Source organism: Scyliorhinus torazame, chromosome 10 (genome assembly GCF_047496885.1).
Source record: "Scyliorhinus torazame isolate Kashiwa2021f chromosome 10, sScyTor2.1, whole genome shotgun sequence".
In the NCBI taxonomy this organism is placed as follows: Eukaryota; Metazoa; Chordata; class Chondrichthyes; order Carcharhiniformes; family Scyliorhinidae; genus Scyliorhinus; species Scyliorhinus torazame.
The window spans coordinates 26,465,426-26,487,340 of record NC_092716.1 but is presented as its reverse complement, the minus strand read 5'-3'; the positions used below and the strand labels follow the sequence as shown (position 1 = coordinate 26,487,340).

The window sequence follows — 21,915 nt, the reverse complement described above, 5'->3', positions numbered from 1 at the left end:
AAAGTGCCACCTTTCATATCTCCATCCCTTAATCCAAGTTGTTTAAAATAGCAGTTGGCCCTGAGGATCAGGCAGGGTTAAGATGCCCCGCTGCCTTTCATGTGAGGTATTGAACAGAGGCCCTATTCACCTCTCGGGATGGGAAAGTCATTATTGAGTGAAGTGTCCTGACCAAGGTATCCCTCAAGCAACGGCAATAACAAAAGCACTGTAACTCCCACCAATACGGATGGCTGGTCTGGGCATGTGCGAATTGCCAGTGACATCATTTCACTGTGCCCAGCCTGCCAGTACATCTCTGTACATGCGGCAAAAGCTTTTATATCCATATGGACACCTGCCTGCAATGAATTATGGTTGGGAGTTTTGGTTCAGGCTGAAAAACGATAAAGCCAGATATTTGTTAATTAGGTCCAGGGGCATGTATTCTTCCAGAATCCAATGTTGAGCCGGCCAAGCTCAGTAACAATAGACTGCCCTGGCGTACCGTGTGCATCTCTGGCTCATGTATCAGATTGTTGATTATGCCAAAGAGGATAGTGTAGTGTTTGTGGTGTCTGTCTCTTTAAGACAGGACAGCAGAAGAGGGTCACCGGACTTGAGGGACCAATAGGAACTGAGAGTGAGTGATCACCCCCAGAGAGTGGAGAATACACCTGGAAACCTGATACGAAACATGCAAGGGCTGGAGTAGCAGCTCTGGGCTGTTCCAAGGTAGCCTCTGTCATAATATCCACTCATGTATATAATGAGATGCAGACAGGCAGTGATTGACACATAGGATGACCAGTAAGCACACAACACAGTGCAGCCAATCACCAGACAGGACACTACCATTATAAAGCCAGAGGGCACTAGGTTTCCCGCGTTCTCTGGACCCAGCCACTGAGACAGTCAGAGTCCACGAGCTAGCAAGTGCAAACACCATGCGGTAGCTAGTAAGTCTGGTCAGGCTACTACAAGGTCTCCAGTCAGTTCAGTATAGTGTCGACCCACAGCTGAACATGTATATCAGTTCTATCGTTGAACAAAACAGTGTTGGGTCTTCTTCAGTGTTAGACGTCTGTTTCTAGCTTCCCTGCATCGAGTGCAGTCCACATCGAACCTACCTGCCTAACACATCTTGATACCAGAGTGATACTGATCTTGACGGACCTACCTCGAGTGAATCAGCATTGACCAGCAAGCAGCCATCCGGTGAAATAGAAAACATCCAGCCTCCTCCGCAGCTCCGCATCTCCGGCAACCTCGGCGCCAATTGGAAAATCTTCAAGCAAAAGTTCCTCTTGTACATCGAGGTCCAGCATCGGATGCCAGGAAGATCGCGCTATTTCTGTCCACCGCGGGGGCCCACGCCATCCACATCTACAACTCACTTACATTCGCTGACGGCGAAGACAAAACAAAATTCAAAACAGTCCTGCTGAAGTTTGACAGCCACTGCGACATTGAGGTGAATGAGAGCTTTGAACAGGACGTTTTCCAGCAAAGGCTTCAGGGTAAGGATGAACCTTTTCAAACCTTCTTTACCCATCTCCGCATCCTAGCGCAGTCATGTAGCCATGACTCGACGACTGATTCCATGATCCGGGATCAGATCGTTTTCGGGGTACACTCCGACTCCCTTCGGCGGCAGCTCCTGAAAGTCAAACAGTTGACCCTCTCTGTCGCTATCGAGACGTGCGTTGTCCATAAGCATGCTGAGAATCATTACTCCCACATCAGGGTGGCAGAAACTGCAAAGCTGGCCTCCCACGAGGCGGAATGGGTGCAGGCCATTGCACAAATGCAGGGCCTGAGCATTGAGGAGAGTGGCCGTTTCGCGCGCATGCGCGGCACGACCGAGTGGACGACGAGCCCGACAACCCGACTGCGCAGGTGCGTACATCGACCAACCGCACTGCGCATGCGCGATGGTGCATGGAACGTGCTGACGTCGGCGTCATGACGTGTCCAAATTGTGGCTCCGCCCATTTAAAGCTGCAATGTCCGGCAAAAGGACGCCGGTGTCTACAGTGTGGCAAGCTTGGCCACTACGCAGCCCTTTGCAGATCTACTCCACCGCTCAGCAGCCAGCGATCCCAGCTGCGGCGCAGAAGTGTCCGCTCAATACAACAAGGCATGACAGATTCCGATCCCAACAGACCCTGATGCTGAGTGCCTGAAGTCCCCATACCGGGTGGGCATCATAACTACATATGTGCTGCCTTCCACCACAACGGAGAAACGCCTCTTGGTCCTCAGTGTGGATCCCGATGAGGAGTGGTGTGCTGTCCTCACAGTTAACAAGGCTCGCATCCGATTTAAACTGGACACCGGCGCATCGGCGAACCTCATCTCAAAATCCAACCTCAACACCATCCGCGCCAGACCAAGCATTCTTCCACCGGCCTGCCAGCTCCTTGACTACAATGGCAATGCCATAGCTGCCAGTGGCTCCTGTCAACTAGGGGTATCCAACAAGGCGATCAAGGCAACACTGCGGTTTGAAATTGTCGGGCCTGACAGAGCGGCCCTGCTTGGTGCTCGAGCCTACAAGCTCCTGAACCTGGTTCAGCGAGTCCACACCATGTCATCATCACCGGCGACGGCCTCGGCTGATGGAAACTTGCAAGCCGACATAGGTGACATTATCACACAGCACCACAGCGTATTCGATGGAATGGGCACGCTCCCGTACCGATATAAAATCCTGCTCAAGCCGAACGCCACCCCGGTAATTCATGCACCACGCCGGGTGCCGGCACCCCTCAATGATCGTCTGAAGAAGCAATTGCAGGACCTCCAAGACCAGGGCATCATATCGACGGTCACTGGGTCAGCTCCATGGGCTGCGTTAAGGAGCCGCCAGGGGAGCTTTGCATTGACCCAAAGGATCTAAACCGCAACATCATGCGGGATCATTACCCGATACCAAAACGTGAAGAGTTGACCAGTGAGATGGCTCATGCCAAATTCTTTACTAAGCTGGACGCCTCCAAGGGTTTTTGGCAAATACAGCTGGACGTGGCCAGTCGCAAGCTGTGCACGTTCGACACCCTGTTCGGTCGCTACTGCTACAACCAGATGCCTTTTGGGATCATATCTGCCTCCGAAGTATTTCACCACATCATGGAGCAGATGATGGAGGGCATCGAGGGGGTGCGAGTATACGTTGACGACATAATTATCTGGTCCACAACGCCCCAGGAACACATCGCTCGCCTCAAGAAGGTATTCCAGAGGTTTCATGAACATGGTCTCCAGCCCAACAGGGCCAAGTGCTTATTTGGTCAATCGGATATTAAGTTCCTGGGTGATCACATCTCGCAGCAGGGCATGCGGTCAGATGCCGACAAGGTCTCGGCGATCAACGCCATGAAGACCCCGGAGGACAAGAAGGCGGTCCTCCGCTTCCTCGGGATGGTCTACTTCCTCGGTAAATTCATTCCCAATATGGCATCCCACACCACGGCCCTCCGCCATCTCGTCAAGAAGTCGATGGAATTCCAGTGGCTGCCCACGCATGAAGAGGAATGGTGTGAGCTGAAAGCAAAGCTCACCACAGCCCCAGTTCTATTGTTCTTCGACCCAACCAAGGAAACCAAGATATCGACTAATGCAAGCCAGGACGGCATTGGGGCGGTGCTCCTTCAGCGAGATGACTCCTCGTCCTGGGCTCCAGTGGCGTATGCCTTCAGGGCCAGGACGCCCACTGAGCAACGGTACGCTCAGATTGAGAAGGAGTGTCTGGGCCTCCTGACAGGGATGGTCAAGTTTCACGACTACGTTTACGTCCTGCCAAAATTCACGGTAGAAACGGACCACAGGCCTCTAGTCCATATAATCCAGAAGGATTTAAATGACATGACACCTCGGTTACAGCAAATTCTTCTTAAGCTACGCCGCTACGACTTCGAACTTGTCTACATGCCAGGCAAAGAGCTGATCGTTGCAGATGCCCTATCCAGGTCCAATACCACACCGTGTGAACAAAGTGACTTCATCTGCCACATAGAAGCGCAAGTGCAGTTGTGTGCCACCAACCTTCCGGCCTCTGATGAACGGGTGGTCCAAATTTGTGAGGAGACGGCCAAGGATCCTCTGCTGCAATGTGTGATGTAGCACCTTACAAATGGCTGGCAGAAGGGCCAATGTCCCCAGTTCTATAACGTAAAAGACGACCTGATGGCAGTGGAGGGAATCCTTCTGAAACTCAACAGGATCGTAATTCCTCAGAGCATGCGGGCTATGGTGCTGGGCCAACGCCATTAGGGTCATCTTGGGGTCGAGAAATGCCGACGCAGAGCTCGGGAGGTGGTCTATTGGCCGGGCACCAGCCAGGACATTGCCGACACAGCCCTCAACTGTCCTACCTGTCAGAGGTTTCAACCAGCTTAACCCAAGGAAACGCTGCAACAGCATGAGATCGTGACCTCTCCGTGGTCCAAAGTAGGTGTAGACCATTTCCACGCCAAGGGGCGTGACTACGTACTTCTGGTCGACTACTTCTCCAGTTACCCAGAAGTGGTCAAACTGTCCGATCTCACGTCGAAGACGGTAATCAAAGCCTGCAAAGAAACGTTCGCCAGGCATGGGATTCCGCTCACGGTAATGAGCGACAACGGTCCTTGCTTTTACAGCCAGGAGTGGTCTGATTTTGCACAGTCCTACAACTTCCGTCACGTAACCTCCAGTCCCCACTACCCGCAGTCAAACGGGAAGGCCGAGAAAGGGGTCCATATTGTAAAGTGGTTGCTGCGCAAAGCTGCAGACTCAGGCTCCGACTTCAACCTGGCAATGCTGGCATACAGGGCAACCCCACTGTCCACTGGGTTGTCTCCAGCACAGATGCTCATGAATCACACACTGAGGACCACAGTTCCAGCCATCCATGTTCCAGACCTTGACCACCTCATGGTCTTACAGAAAATGCAGCAGTCACAGGCCCAACAGAAGGCCACATACGATGCACATGCCACGGATCTACCCGAGCTGGCCCCAACTGATTTTGTTTGTGTCTAGTTGCCTGAGGGCGGCTGGTCAGCCACAGCTGTTGTGATCAAACAAGTGGCCCCAAGATCGTTCCTTGTCCGCATGGCTGATGGCTCCCTGCTACAGCGCAACAGACGGGTACTGCAAAGAGTTACACGCCTGCTAACTGACCGAAGTGTCCCGCCGCCTACGATGCTTCCTCCGGACGTACCCTGCCACGAGGCCACCGATCTACCAGCAATCCTGATGGCCCATGGGACCACCGCGATGGCAGCAATCCCGTCTACTCACGTGCAGGCGGCTCCTGATCCACCTCTGCGGCAATCGACAAGAATTCGTCGCCCACCACAAAGACTGAATCTGTAGACTGAACGTTTGTACATTTTGTGACTTCATCGATTTAACCTCTGTAAATATTGTTTCGTTTGCCATGTGTCTGCACCATCGACACCTTTCTATGTATATGCGTTCATTTAAATACCTTTTGTATATAGTCAGGCATATATATATATATAAACGCACGCACACCTTAGTATTTATTTATCTTTTTAAAAAAAGGGGGGAGATGTCATAATATCCACTCATGTATATAATGAGATGCAGACAGGCAGTGATTGACACACAGGATGAGCAGTAAGCACACAACACAGTGCAGCCAATCACCAGACAGGATACTACCACTATAAAGCCAGAGGGCACTAGGTTTCCCACTCTCTCGGGACCCAGCCACTGAGACAGTCAGAGTCCACGAGCTAGCAAGTGCAAACACCATGCGGTAGCTAGTAAGTCTGGTCAGGCTACTACAAGGTCACTAGTCAGATCAGTACAGTGTCGACCCACAGCTGAATATGTATATCAGTTCTATTGTTGAATAAAACAGTGTTGGATCTTCTCCAGTGTCAGACGTCTGTTTCTAGCTTGCCTGCATTGAGTGCAGTCCACATCGAACCTACCTGCCTAACACATCAGCCTCGTGCTGCAAAACCTCCTGTACCAAGTTAATCTTTATTAATAAACACCTTCCTGGTCCTGACAAAATCTGAAGTCCCTTGACAACGTTAGAAGTGTGCCACAATACATAACAGATATGCTGAACCCCACTCTCCCGTGGTTAAAACTAATCCCTTGGGAGACTCTTCTCACACAGAGGTTGCATGAAATCACAAGAACCCAAATCAAGCAATAATGACACATGGGAGACTTTGAAGATTGTTTGAGTCATAGAGAGTCGTAGGGTCATATAGCACGGAAACGGACCCTTCGGCCCATCATGTCTACGTCGACCCATCAAATACCAATGTATACTAATCTCATTTTAGCTGATCAAGAACCATTAAAAGATGCTGCATGGGGCAACTTGGTAGCAGAGTGGTTAGCAGAGTTGCTTCACAGCTCCAGAGTCCCAGGTTCAATTCCCTGCTGGGTCACTGTGCGGAGTCTGCACGTTCTCCCCGTGTGTGCGTGGGTGTGGTAGTATGTATTGGGGGTCATGTGGGACTGGAAGCCCTAATGTCATTGGCTGACAGATCCCGGGTCCTGGTTGGCCGTTGAGCTCTAGCTCCGCCCTGAAGGCGGAGTATAAGAAGCCGGAGTCCTCCCCCGCAGGCCATTCTACTATCGAGCTGCGGGGGAACAGACACGCTTAATAAAGCCTCATCGACTTCACTCTATTCGTCTCACGGAGTCTTTGTGCGCTAGAATTTATTAATCGTGCCTAAAAAGGACTATGGAGCTCAGGGTCATTCCGGAATGCCTGAGGATCAGCCCCCACGCAGTGAACGCGGCAGCAGCCTTCAAGCACTGGCAGACTTGCTTCGAGGCCTACCTCAGAACGGCCACCGGCCGGGTCACAGAAGACCAAAAACTACAGGTCCTGCACTCGAGGGTGAGCACGGAGATCTTCTCCCTCATCGAAGACTCGGAGGATTTCCAGACGGCGTTCGCAGCACTGAAAAGTCTCTATGTCCGCCCAGTTAACCAAATCTACGCTCGCTACCAGCTCGCGACGAGACGGCAAGGTCCCGGAGAATCGATGGACGAATTCTACGCCGCGCTGCTGATTTTGGGACGAGCCTGCAGCTGCCCTTCGGTGAACGCAAATGAACACACGGACATGTTAATGCGCGATGCTTTTGTGGCAGGTATGAATTCCACCCAAATCCGCCAAAGACTTCTAGAAAGAGAGTCGCTAGGACTCTCAGAGGCCTGGGCCCTAGCAGCTCCCTAGACGTGGCCGCGCGTAATACCCGCGCCTATGGCCCCGACCGCGCGGCAGCCCATTGGGCTCCGTACGTACCCGTCGCGACAAACCCACCCCCCCCCGGACACCCCACAGGCTTGCGCGGTCCAAACGCCAAGTCGCACCGGGGGCGCCCGCTGTTATTTCTGCGGCCAGGCGAAACACCCCCGACAGCGCTGCCCGGCCCGCGCAGCTATCTGCAAGAGCTGCGGGAAAAAGGGCCATTACGCGGTTGTGTGCCGGTCCCGCGAGGTCGCCGCTGTCCCGGGAGAACAGGGAGCCCTGGAAGCCGTTTACGCTCCCCAACCCCTCCCAGCACGCCATGTACGACCCGCAGGCGCTACCGCTTTGGGTCCCGACCACCACTCTCCACGGAGAGGAGGGTGTTTTGCGCGTCCCTAACGCCCCCCTAACCCCCCCCCCCCCCACCCCGCGCCCCACGTCTGACCCGCCGGCGCTACCAACTTGGGTCCCGACCACCGCTGTCCCCGGTGAGGGAGCTCCGCGCGGTCCTAGCGCTCCCCAGCCCCCCCAGCGCCCCATGTGCGACCCGCAGACGCCGCCATTTTGGGTCCCGGCCACCACGAGGAGAGGAAGGGCGCCGCCATCTTGGACCACCCCAGACCTGTACGACGCGTGGAGGTGGCCATTTTGTCCACCCCGCCGCCATCTTGTGACCCCCCAGCCACGTGCGATGTATGGGGGCGGCCATTTTGTTCATCCCCGACGCCATCTTGGACGGCAACAACGGACCCCACTCCACTACTACAACCACGTCTCGCTTCAATTACGCTCGATCAAGCTCGGCCCCGGACACTCCAGACGACGACGACAACGGTGCTAATAAACGGCCACGAGACACCATGCCTAGTCGACTCCGGGAGCACGGAGAGCTTTATCCACCCCGACACGGTAAGACGCTGTTCATTGACCACCTATCCCAGCGCACAAAAGATTTCCCTAGCTGCAGGATCCCACTCCGTACAGATCCAAGGATTCTGCATAGTTACCCTAACGGTGCAGGGGAGGGAGTTCAAAAACTACAAACTAAACGTCCTTCCCCAACTCTGTGCCCCCACCTTACTGGGATTAGATTTCCAATGCAATCTACAGAACCTTACGTTCAAATTCGGCGGCCCAATACCCCCACTCACTATCTACGGCCTCGCAACCCTCAAGGTGCAACCCCCGTCCTTGTTTGCGAACCTCACCCCGGATTGCAAACCCGTCGCCACTAGGAGCAGACGGTACAGCGCCCAGGACCGGACCTTCATTCGGTCCGAAGTCCAGCGGCTACTAAAGGAGGGCATAATCCAGGCCAGCAATAGTCCCTGGAGAGCGCAAGTGGTAGTAGTGAAGACAGGGGAGAAACAAAGGATGGTCATAGACTATAGCCAGACCATCAACAGGTACACACAACTAGACGCGTACCCTCTCCCCCGCATATCCGACATGGTCAATCGGATTGCCCAATATAAAGTCTTCTCCACCGTGGACCTCAAGTCCGCCTACCATCAGCTCCCCATCCGCCCAAGTGACCGCAAGTACACAGCCTTCGAGGCAGACGGGCGATTATACCATTTCCTAAGGGTCCCATTTGGCGTCACAAACGGGGTCTCGGTCTTCCAACGGGAGATGGACCGAATGGTTGATCAACATGGGTTGCGGGCCACGTTCCCGTATCTCGACAATGTAACCATCTGCGGCCACGACCAGCAGGACCACGACGCCAACCTCCAAAAATTCCTCCAGACCGCCAAAGCCTTGAACCTCACGTACAACGAGGACAAGTGCGTTTTTAGCACCAATCGGCTAGCCATTCTGGGCTACGTAGTGCGCAATGGGATAATAGGCCCCGACCCCGAACGTATGCGCGCCCTCATGGAATTCCCCCTCCCGCACTGCCCAAAAGCCCTGAAACGCTGCCTGGGGTTCTTTTCATACTACGCCCAGTGGGTCCCCCAGTACGCAGACAAGGCCCGCCCCCTAATACAGACCACGACCTTCCCTCTGTCGACAGAGGCTTGCCAGGCCTTCAGCCGCATCAAAGCGGATATCGCAAAGGCCTCGATGCACGCCATCGCGAGTCCCTCCCCTTCCAGGTCGAGAGCGACGCCTCCAACGTAGCTCTAGCGGCCACCCTTAACCAAGCGGGCAGACCCGTGGCCTTTTTCTCCCGGACCCTCCACGCCTCAGAAATCCACCACTCCTCAGTGGAAAAGGAAGCCCAAGCCATAGTGGAAGCTGTGCGACATTGGAGGCATTACCTGGCCGGCAGGAGATTCACTCTCCTCACTGACCAACGGTCGGTAGCCTTCATGTTCGATAATGCACTGCGGGGCAAAATCAAAAACGACAAGATCTTAAGGTGGAGGATCGAGCTCTCCACCTTCAACTACGAGATTTTGTATCGTCCCGGAAAGCTGAACGAGCCGTCCGATGCCCTATCCCGCGGTACATGTGCCAACGCACAAATTAACCGCTTCCAAACCCTCCACGAGGACCTCTGCCACCCGGGGGTCACTCGGTTTTTCCACTTCATCAAGTCCCGCAATCTCCCATACTCTTTAGAGGAGGCCCGTCCAGTCACAAGGGACTGCCACATCTGCGCGGAATGCAAACCGCATTTTTTCAGGCCGGATGGTGCGCACCTGATTAAGGCTTCCCGCCCCTTTGAACGCCTTAGTCTCGATTTCAAAGGGCCCCTCCCCTCCACCGACCGCAACGCATATTTTCTTAATGTGGTGGACGAATACTCCCGCTTCCCATTTGCCATTCCCTGCTCTGACATGACCGCGGCCACAGTCATTAAAGCCCTGAACAGCATCTTCACACTGTTCGGTTGCCCCGCATACGTCCACAGCGACAGGGGGTCCTCTTCCATGAGTGACGAGCTGCGCCAGTTCCTGCTCAGTAAGGGCATAGCCTCAAGCAGGACGACCAGCTACAACCCCCGGGGGAACGGGCAAGTAGAGAGGGAGAACGGCACGGTCTGGAAGGCCGTCCTACTGGCCCTACGGTCCAGGGACCTCCCAGTTTCACGGTGGCAGGAGGTCCTCCCGGACGCTCTCCACTCCATCCGGTCATTATTATGTACGAGCACTAATCAAACGCCTCATGAGCGTCTCCTTGTCTTCCCTAGGAGGTCCTCCTCTGGAACGTCGCTGCCGACCTGGCTGGCGGCCCCAGGACCCATCTTGCTCCGAAAGCATGTGCGGGCACATAAGGCGGACCCGTTGGTCGAAAGGGTTCACCTCCTCCACGCGAACCCGCAGTACGCTTACGTGGAGTACCCCGACGGCCGACAGGACACGGTCTCCCTGCGGGATCTGGCGCCCGCCGGCAACACACACACCCCCCCCGACACCATTCACCCAACCCCCCCCTTCCTGCCACCGCCGCACCCCGCGACCGCCCCCTTCCCAGGAGGATCGGTTCCCCTCCCCTCAGGCCCGACCAAGAATAAAGCCCAAGCTGAAACCGTAAGGCTCCCGGAGACGACAACACCGGTACAAGCACCACCACCACCACCGGGGCCGAGGCGATCGACACGGACGACCAGACCGCCCGACCGACTCATGGCGTCGATCTAAATCAAAATATGGACTTTTCACAAGAACATTTTGCTTTTCTCCCTATACCCTCTGTAAATAGTCGAAACAGGACAAAATTGTACAATACTGTATTGCCATGTGAATGTTTTTTTTCCTCCCAGGACCAGCCCTGTAAACCCTTACCACCATACGAAGCATCACCCCGCCGGGTTCATTTTTGACAAGGGGTGAATGTGGTAGTATGTATTGGGGGTCATGTGGGACTGGAAGCCCTAATGTCATTGGCTGACAGATCCCGGGTCCTGGTTGGCCGTTGACCTCTAGCTCCGCCCTGAAGGCGGAGTATAAGAAGCCGGAGTCCTCCCCCGCAGGCCATTCTACTATCGAGCTGCGGGGGAACAGACACGCTTAATAAAGCCTCATCGACTTCACTCTATTCGTCTCACGGAGTCTTTGTGCGCTACAGTGGGTTTCCTCCGGGTGCTCCGGTTTCCTCCCACGAAGCAAAGATGTGCAGGTTAGGTGGATAGGCCATGCTAAATTGCCCTTAGTGTCCAAAAAGGTTAGGTGGGGTTACTGGGTTATGGGGACAGGGTGGAGGTGCGGGGTCTTCTTTCCAAGGGTCAGTGCAAACTCGATGGGTTGAATGGCCTTCTTCTGCACTGTAAATTCTATGTCTGTTCTATTTCTGTGTAGAATACTCATTATTTCTTGATTGGACCTCAATTCTGCTCTTAAATTCAGTGCTTAAATTCCCATTCCTTGAAATGAAGTGCCTTGTTTTTTTAAACAGGGGCAAAAACACACCTGTAATGATTTGAGTGACTCCATTTACGGTCCTGGCTGCTGCCAATCTACCGCTCGCTACACTGTGAGGGAGCAACAGAACTGACTTCACATGCCCAATGTTGATTATGGCGTTGGCAGCCAATGCAGCTGGGTAATGCTGTATGGTTACCACCAAGCAACAGTTTCTAAAGATCGCTGCCTATTTTCAGTGCCAATACGTGTAACTAATTATAATGCAGCAATTTATTTTTCCTGCTGGCTGGAATACAATTTTGTTTTTGTGATGGAAAGACATCAAGAATAAAAACAGCTGTTAATTGAACTTGTTTTCTTGTCTCTTTGGAGCCAAGTCACTCCAAGCTTTGGGTAGGATTTTCCAGCCTCGCCCACCGTGTCGCCTGAAATTTCCCAACCAAAGTTTGGACCGTCTGTGGGTCTGTCAGATTTTCCATTCTGCCCGACACGGTTCCCCCAGTGGCCGGGACCAGAACATTCCATCCTTTGCTTTTTTTTCTCCCTTCCTTCTCCGACCATGTGCATACATGCAGAAACTCACTACAACTAGATACACTCAAATAAACACGTACACACATATGCGTTAACCACATATAGTCACAAATTTGCATCTATCACACACACAAGCACATATATACACAGACATATATTCCATATGCAGACACACATATGTTCTCCACATGCAAACAAGCATGTACACATTTAGATACTTCACATGCGCAAACATACATATACACATATATACATTCTCCATGCACATAGACACATACTGTACACGCACATATATACAAGCACACTGTACACACAGGCACTCCATATATACACACATATACATGCAGGTGTAAACTTTCTTCTCATACTCATGAGCACAGTTGCATTCATATTCTCTCTCCCATGTGAACATACACATATGTAACAGATTCCCAACACTTTTGTCTCCTTATTTCAGAATTCCAATATTTGTGGTTTACATTTCTGCTTAGCTACCATAACATGTTGCTTTTGGAATGGATCCCACAGAAGTACCCATGGCCCCTCCAAACACAGATTAGGAATGTCACTTTTATTGCATATTTTACAATAATCTGTTTTGTGACTCTAAGGTACAATCAACAGCAGACACATTATGAGCAGTGGGGTCAATACGTTGGAGAAATTGAAATTGAGGGATATGAAAGAACAGAGCTTCTTCTTCGTGGAGTCAGAGATCATTCTTATGGTAACAACATTATTTTTTTCCTTAACAAATATGTACATTTGTGGACGTCTCAGTAAACTTTCCTATTCATGTGTGTTGTGGTCTAATTTTGAACAATTTTCACTGACAGGGTTGGTTTACGGCATAAGAGAGTACGTATACCATTAATCTTTCAAATCATGTGCTATAAAATTAGGCTTTGTAACTTAATTGAAACCAGCACTCCAAAAGCCCAGAGCTGCAGGAATGTCAGTCAGGATGTTTCTATCCACTTCTGACACGAGCCGTGGGGTGCACAAGGCATCCAGGGTGCATGGCGTGGGTGTGAAATATGTGCACTGCAAACATGCAGAGTGAGTAGAACATGACAAGTGAGCTCCAAAGCTGAGTTAGTGCACGGTGTGCCAATTTAAATCTCACAGGTCCTGTTAACGCCCTCCCTTACATAATTCCTTAGCTGCAGAGGTAATCCTCTCCGCCACCCCACTTGTGTTTTTTAAGAGGCAACCATCCAACTTTCACATGAGGTGCTTTTCACTTTATCTGCTGCAGACTCAGTGGAAATATTGTCCCAAATTTTCCAGTCATCATCATCTTTATTAGCGTCACAAGTAGGCTTACATTAACCCTGCAATGAAGTTACTGTGAAAATCCCCTAGTCGCCACATTCCGGCGCCTGTTCGGGTACACAGAGGGAGAATTCAGAATGTCCAATTCACCTAACAAGCATGTCCTTCAGAACTTGTGGGAGGAAAGCGGAGCACCCGGAGGAAACCCATGCAGGCACGGGGAGAACGTGCAGACTCCGCACAGACAGTGACACAAGCGGCAATCGAACCCGGGTCCCTGGCGTGATGATGAAACAGTGCTAACCACTGTGCTACCGTGCTGCCCATTTTAAAAAATAATCATCTTTATTAGTGTCGCAAGTAGGCTTACATTACAACTGCAATGAAGTTACTGTGAAAAGTCAGTGGCGGTACTGGGGTATCCAAGATGAGGGAAGCTGAGGTTTCAGGGTGGCTGGTACGGGAATTGAACCGCACTGCTGGCTTGCCTTGGTCTGCTTTCAAAGCCAGCGATTTAGCCCTGTGCTAAGCATGCTGAAGTGAAAGGTCTGCTGTCTGGACCGCTCGGGGGATCTCTGCATTACTCACCAGAACATAGTCTCTGAATTTGTGGAGGTTTGCCTTAGCCGGCCCTTTAATTCAAAGTGTCATCTCCTTTCAGTGGCTCGGGTGACACAGGTGTGCTTGTCCCTTGCCAGTTATCTGTTACTCCCCATAGTTAACAGTCACCTTTCTCTCAAGAGAGAGGAAAAAATGCATTTGTGTATTGTGCTTTCCATAGCTGAATAGCTAGATGTATGTGGAAGCTGAGAGAGGCGAGTGTGAGGTTGACTATTAGGCATGGGTTCCGATTGCTGATGGGTGATGCATTGAACAACATGTGGTGCATTAAAACAACATGAAAGGTTGGTGGAGCGGTGGGTATGATTTGGCATTTGAAGGTGCATCACTAACTTTGCCCACTGTGTAGGATTATCGAACTTGCATATTTGCGTGAAGATCAAATTCAAAAAGCTCGGAGCCCTCTCTCTGGCTTCTTGCCTTTTTTGCTGCCCTTTAACTTTCATCAAACCCTTCCATGCAGCAGCTCCTGTTACATGAGTGTAGCTTCTTTTCGACGAGCAGGCTGCCTTTAAGAGGTCCCAGCTAAATGTGCATAGTACGAGCACTGCATGCTGCTAGGTCCATTGTTGAGTGTACAGCAGGATGCAGAAATCATTAAAGTGAACAGAGAGCATGGGGTTTGCATGCTCAATGGGACGGGTGCAACGTAATGGTTTCTGGTGTCTGAAAACAGCCATATTGAGTTTTCACCTATGATGGGTTTTGTTATTGTTTTGTTGATTTAACAGAATGTAGACTGTTGCCAGTAAGTGGATTGAACATATGTGTGGTTAAGTTACAGAGCCTGAGAGCATTGGCACCTCTGTCTCTCAAACTAAGTGTGCAATTTACCTGTGCTGGCAATTGTAGACATGCATATCTTTGCATGCAGACTGCCAGTTTGTAAGGAGTATAATTATTTATGGGCAGTGTCTCGCACTGGCTCCATGTGTAATAGTGGGGGCATGCTTTCCAGAATAGCAGCTACTTAAAAGTAGCTTACTTAAAAGTAACTTACAAACACATTGCTGTCAAGTCTCTGGAATAGTAGACATTAATAGTTTACAGTAATGATGAGTGTTGGGGAGATGGGTAATAGGAAGAAATGTTTCTTTAGGAAAACATATAGCTGTGACGCACCTGAAATTTTGCTGTAAAATTGTAGTAAACTTAAACGTTTATTACATGTTCGTGCATGTTCATGTTTTGCTGTGTCTAATGCAACAGTCATCCACACTGCTGCAATAACTCTGACATATTGAAGGTTGAAATCTAATGAGGCAGTAAAACTGGACATTGTGTCATTGTCAAGTGGTCTGAATGATGAAGTGACGCAAAATGTGCAGAATAACTGCAATCAATCTGTTTGTGATCTTACACCCTTGCAGGTGAGAAACCACCACTGTGATGCAAAATTGCACTTAAAAAGGCTGTATGGCATTAATTAAGCAAATTTAATATTTTATTTAATGTTTTCATGATTTTAATTCCACTTAAAAGATCATACTGCACATAATTGCTTAACTTGAATGAATGTAACCTCAGTGGCATACTAACAACTGCACCCAGACTGAAGGAACCTTGTTGAAATCTAAAGTTGTGAAAGTGCCTCAAGGATCTTATGCAGGAGCTACATTGTGGTTTTTATGTCACTCACGAATCAACAGGATAATTGCTCACATCCGATATGCAAACCAAAAGCAAGTTTAGACGGAAAGAGGGTTTTGTGGTGAATGTATATTTACTGATAATTCATCAGTGCACTGTGTTATGTTATTAACCCTGTGGGCTCTACCTATGGGCTATTGTGAGGCTTCACCCACAGGGGATATGTTGGGTCATGTACGGGCTCCGCCCATGGCTCCACCCCCTTTACAGGAAGTATAAGAGCTGCTGACCTGTGGGGCCGCCTTCAGTGTTGTACCGGTCACAGGCAGGCTCAGTTCTAAGCTGATTAAAACCACGGTTTACTTCTCCACGTGTCTTCGAGTGAATTGATGGTCGCATCAATTTAATCAGCTTAAAATACTACTATGGAATCAGCCCTCAAACCTGACAGACTGGAACTCGATCCACAGGCCGCGGAGGCGAAATACATTTTTTCACATTGGCTTCGATGCTTCAAGGCCTATCTCACCGCGTCGTCTACGCAATCCGTCACTGACGAACAGAAGCTGAGCCTCCTCCACGCACGGGTGAGCCATCGCATTTCTGTCCAGCTCGACGAAGCCGCTTTCTATACAGAGGCCCTTGCACTACTCGAACGCCTCTCTGTGCGGTCTGTGAACGAGGTATACACGCGACACGTCTTCACCACTCGTCGCCAGCGCCCCGGGGAGTCGCTAGATGATTACCTACGCGACCTCTGTAACTACCAGGCCGTTACGACCACTCAGCACATGGAGCTCGCCGTCCGAGACATTTACGTGGCGGGGGTCCGATCGAACTATGTGAGACAGCGCCTGCTCAAAAAAGGGGCCCAGGACCTGGATAACACGGCTACCTCATTGGAGGCCGGTTTTCAGAGCCTTACTGCGTTCCTGGCCGATCACGCGGCCCATCGTGGGCCCCCGACCCGAGACTACCCCAGGCCTGTGCCGCGCGGCCGCCCGCCCATCATGGGGGGCTACCCTGCTACATTTGCGGCCAGTCCCAACACCCCCGACAGCACTGCCCGGCCCGCAACATGAACTGCAGCAGCTGCGTGCAAAAAGGACACTTCGCCAAGGTCTGCCTGGCCAGGTCTAAGAACTCAAACTCACAGACCCGATCCACAGACTCACAGGCCCGCAGACCCCGCAAGGTGGCAGCGTGTATGCCGCCTCCGCCTCCGCATAACATGTGCGACTCATGGGGGCCGCCCTCTTGGCCGCCATCTGCTACGCCGCTCGATGCGTACGACCTACACGGACAGCCATCGCGAGGCCACCCCAGCACCTCTGATCACGCTGCCGGCTACCCACACCTCAGCGCGGTCACCCTGGACCAGTCGTGACCAAAGCACCTCCGGAGCTCCATGATGGCCGTCCGGGTTAATGGGTACGAGACACCTTGCCTTTTCGACTCCGGGAGCACAGAGAGCTTCATTCAACCGGACATGGTAAGACGCTGCTCGCTCCCAATATTCCCGATGCAACAAACCATATCCCTCGCCTCTGGGTCGCACTCGGTGCAAATCCAAGGGTGCACTACTGCAACCCTCGCGATACAGGGCGCTGAGTACGCTAATTTTCAACTATATGTGCTCCCAGACCTCTGCACTCCTCTCCTTTTGGGACTCGACTTCCAGTGCAACCTCAGGAGCCGAACTCTTAAGTTCGGGGGGCCCCTGCCCCCGCTCACCATATGCAGCCTCGCGACCCTAAAAATCGACACCCCCCCTCTTCGCAAACCTCACCGCCGATTGCAAGCCAGTAGCCACCAGAAGCAGGCGGTATAGCATGCAGGACAGGACGTTCATTAGGTCCGAGATCCAGCGTCTCTTGCGGGAGGGGGTCATAGAGACCAGCAATAGCCTCTGGAGAGCTCGGGTGGTGGTCGTCAAGACCGGGGAAAAGTTCCGGATGGTGGTTGATTACAGCCTGACCATTAACCGGTTTACGCAACTCGATGCGTACCCCCTTCCCCGGATTGCAGACATGGTAAATCAAATTGCGCACTACCGCGTGTTCTCCACGGTGGATCTGAAGTCTGCATACCACCAGCTTCCAATCCGCCCGGAGGATCGCCACTACACGGCGTTTGAGGCAGACGGCCGCCTTTTCCATTTCCTCCGGGTCCCCTTTGGCGTCACGAACGGAGTTTTGGTGTTCCAACGAGCGATGGACCGAATGGAGGACCAGTACGGGCTGCGGGCCACGTTTCCGTACTTGGACAATGTCACCATCTGCGGCCATGATCAGCAGGACCACGACGCCAACCTCCACCGATTTCTCCAAACCGCCCAAAAACTCAACCTCACCTACAACAAGGAGAAATGTGTTTTCCACACAACCAGACTAGCCATCCTCGGCTACGTCGTGGAAAATGGGGTCCTAGGGCCCGACCCTGACCGTATGCGCCCCCTCCTACAACTCCCTCTCCCTCACTGTCCCAAGGCCCTGAAGAGGTGCCTTGGATTTTTCTCGTATTACGCCCAGTGGGTCCCCCAGTATGCGGACAAAGCCCGCCCACTATTTAAGGCCACCCTCTTTCCACTGGCAGCCGAGGCTCGCCAGGCCTTCAACTGCATCAAGGCAGACATCGCCAAAGCTGCGATGCGCGCGGTGGACAAATCCGTCCCCTTCCAGGTGGAGAGCGACGCCTCAGAGGTCGCACTCGCCGCTACCCTCAACCAAGCAGGCAGACCGGTTGCGTTTTTTTCACGCACCCTCACCACCTCCAAAATTCGACACTCCTCGGTCGAAAAAGAGGCCCAAGCCATCGTGGAAGCCGTGCGGCACTGGAGGCACTACCTCGCTGGTAGGAGGTTTACCCTCGTCACCGACCAACGATTGGTTGCCTTCATGTTTGACAATACGCAGCGGGGCAAGATCAAGAATGATAAGGTCTTGAGGTGGAGAATCGAACTCTCCACATATAACTATGATATAGTATATCGTCCTGGGAAGCTCAACGAGCCCCCAGATGCCCTGTCCCGTGGCACATGCGCCAGCGCGCCAGGTGACCGACTACGGGCTATCCACGATGACCTCTGCCACCCGAGGGTCATCCGGCTCGCCCATTACATCACGGCCCACAACCTGCCCTCAGTGGACGAGGAGGTCAGAGCTATAACTAGAGACTGCCAAATCTGTGCGGAGTGTAAACCGCACTTCTATCCACCGGATAAGGCCCACCTAATAAAGGCATCCCGGCCCTTTGAACGCCTCAGTATCGATTTCAGAGGGCACCTCCCATCCAATAACTGCAACACGTACTTCCTTAACATCATAGATGAGTTCTCCCGCTTCCCGTTTGCCATCCCCTGCCCTGATATGACCACCCCCACTGTCATTAAAGCCCTGCATAGTGTCTTCACACTGTTTAGTTTCCCCAGTTATGTCCACAGCGACAGGGGCTCGTCGTTCATGAGTGACGAACTGTGTCAGTACCTGCTCAGTAAAGGCATCGCCTCGAGCAGGACTACCAGTTATAACACCAGGGGAAATGGGCAGGTGGAGAGGGAGAACAGGATGGTCTGGAAGACCGCCCTACTGACCCTGCGGTCCAGGAATCTCCCAGTTTCTCACTGGCAGGAGGTCCTCACCGATGCACTCCACTCTATTTGCACGGCCACAAACCAGACTCCTCATGACCGTTTGTTTGTTTTCCCTAGGGGAGCTACCTCAGGGGCCTCGCTTCCACCCTGGCTGATGACACCGGGTCCAGTCCTCCTCCGAAAACATGTTTGGAGCCATTAGACCGACCCCCTGGTACAGAGGGACCAGCTCCTGCACTCCAACCCACACGATGCGAACGTCGAACACCCCGATGGCCGACAAGATACCGTCTCCCTCCGGGACCTTGCGCCCGCAGGCTCCAACACCACTCCCACTACTGCATCCCCCACACTATGTCCCGTCCAACCTCCCATGTTCAGCGCCCCCACCCCTATATGGTTCCCGCGCTCCCTCCCACCCGCCGCACCGGTCCACAGGAATAAAGCTCCGGAAGAGCCGCTCCCGGAGACCACGCCAGTGTCGGCTCCGGACCCACTTCCACAACGTACGATCCGGGCACCGGACCGACTGAATCTATGAGCCCGTCACCCCCGCCGGACTTCATTTTTAAACAGGGGGTGAATGTGGTGAATGGATAATTACTGATAATTCACCAGTGCACTGTATTATGTTATTAACTCTGTGGGCTCTACCTATGGGTTATTGTGTGGCTTCACCCACAGGGGATATGTTGGGGCATGTACGGGCTCCGCCCATGGCTCCACCCCCTTTACAGGAAGTATAAGAGCTGCTGACCTGTGGGGCCGCCTTCAGTGTTGTACCGGTCACAGGCAGGCTCAGTTCTAAGCTGATTAAAACCACGGTTTACTTCTCCACGTGTCTTCGAGTGAATTGATGGTCGCATCAGGTTTATAATTCAATGCGGGCTCCTTGTCTTTATGTAATATAACTGCAGCGTGATTGGTGAAGCAAAATTGGATCTTGCAATTCCTGCATCTAGTTGCTAAAAGTCTGGCACCTTGTACTTCACATTTTGATCAGATAGTCAGTGCCTGGCCTTAATTATTACGCTGCACTGGTGAACTGAAGTTTTGATTGTAAATGTTACTATCGGCCGATGAGCACATTAACAGCAAAAGTGCAGAAACAATCAGAATGACTCCTCTCGTAAAATGTAAGGACACTTTTGAATTTCAAAAGTATTGCTAATGTTCTTTCTAACATAATTAAGCAGGAAATTGCCCTTGAGCAAAATCAAACTTTCATAAATGTACAATTATTTGACTTTGTTATACAAACATACAAAAATGTATAAACAGGAAAGGACCCACTGGTATGTCCAGACTGTTTGATATAATTGCGGTGCCATATCTAATAGACATAATCCCCACTCCACAGTGTAATCTTCTGGGAGAGGTAGATTTTTAAAAAAAACAAGAGCTATCGGTAGGCTGGAATTTTTCAGCACCCCCCCCACATACCCACAACAGACAATATTTTTCCCATGTCATTGGCAGCTCCGCATAGGCCTCCAGTGGGATTTTCAAGTCTCGTTGAAGTCAACGGCAATTTGCACGCATCACCCATCCCACCGTCGGGGAGCCTGCGGCAGGGATCGACTTCAGCGGGTCTGGATGATCCCACCAGCGGGAATCGCCAAAGAATTATGGCCATGCTCTCGATAGAACCAGTCAAGGGATGTTTAGAATTGTATTATAGCACCTAAACATGATATTATGTAAACTGAATGATTATAAAGTTAATTATTACCCGGATAATTTTAATATCTATCTACAGGTATCAGAAATTGGACCCATATGCATCGCTATGTTTTGATTTTGGCACACTTTGAGGTAATGATGCTAATTTTCTAGTCTCAGTTCTCATGTGTTCTAGTGCAGCTACTCAGATACATTAAAATTTTCATTTCTTACTTATATACGACACATCTCTTTTTAACTTATGTCCACAGACACCTACAATATAGTATGTACTGTAAATAATACCAGTTGACATAGTGCAAAGAAATGTTCCATATGTGTATCAATGTGAAAGGGGAGTCTAAGTAAATCAGAGACCCAGAATTTCAATCTGGGTTTTGGGGGAGGGTGAGTTGGGTTAGACATCAGGGGCGAGATTCTCCGACCCCTCGCCGGGTCGGAGAATCGCCGGGGGCTGGCGTGAATCCCGCCCCCGGCGGTTGCTGAATCCTCCGGCACCGGAGATTCGGCGGGGTTGGAATCACGCCGCGCCGGTTGGCGGGCCCCCCCCCCGTGATTCTCCGGCCCGGATGGGCCGAAGGCCCGCAGCTAAAATGCCTGTCCCGCTGGCATAAATTAAACCACCTACCTTACCGGCGGGACAAGGCGGCGCGGGCGGGCTCCGGGGTCCTGGGGGGGGCGCGGGGCAATCTGGCCCCGGGGGGTGCCCCCACGGTGGCCTGGCCCGCGATCGGGCCCACCAATCCGCGGGTGGGCCTGTGCCGTGGGGCACTCTTTTCCTTCCGCCTTCGCCACGGTCTCCACCATGGTGGAGGCGGAAGAGACTCCCTCCACTGCGCATGCGCGGAAATGCCATCAGCGGCCGCTAACGTTCCCGCGCATGCGCCGCCCGGAGATGTCATTTCCGCGCCAGCTGAAGGGGCACCAAAGGCCTTTTCCGCCAGCTGGCGGGGCGGAAATTCGTCCGGCGCGGGCCTAGCCCCTTAAGGTTGGGGCTCGGCCCCCCAAGATGCGGAGCATTCCGCACCTTTGGGGCGGCGCGATGCCTGACTGATTTGCGCCGTTTTGGGCGCCAGTCAGTGGACATTGCA

The 21,915-nt window shown here is 52.1% G+C and overlaps 1 protein-coding gene across 3 annotated transcripts in view; it reads left to right on the top strand.

Moving 5' to 3' along the window:
• The window catches only part of LOC140430417 (rifampicin phosphotransferase-like), a 210,051-nt gene that overhangs the window by 58,420 nt on the left and 129,716 nt on the right, over positions 1 to 21,915 (top strand). For all 3 annotated transcript variants that reach the window (XR_011949419.1, XM_072517887.1, XM_072517885.1), the window contains exons 6-7: positions 12,675 to 12,790; positions 20,901 to 20,956. Coding sequence is in view for 2 of the 3 variants with exons in the window: in XM_072517887.1 (XP_072373988.1) it covers positions 12,675 to 12,790; positions 20,901 to 20,956 (172 nt within the window). In the remaining variant the exon portion in view is untranslated. The remainder of the gene's footprint in view (positions 1 to 12,674; positions 12,791 to 20,900; positions 20,957 to 21,915) is intronic.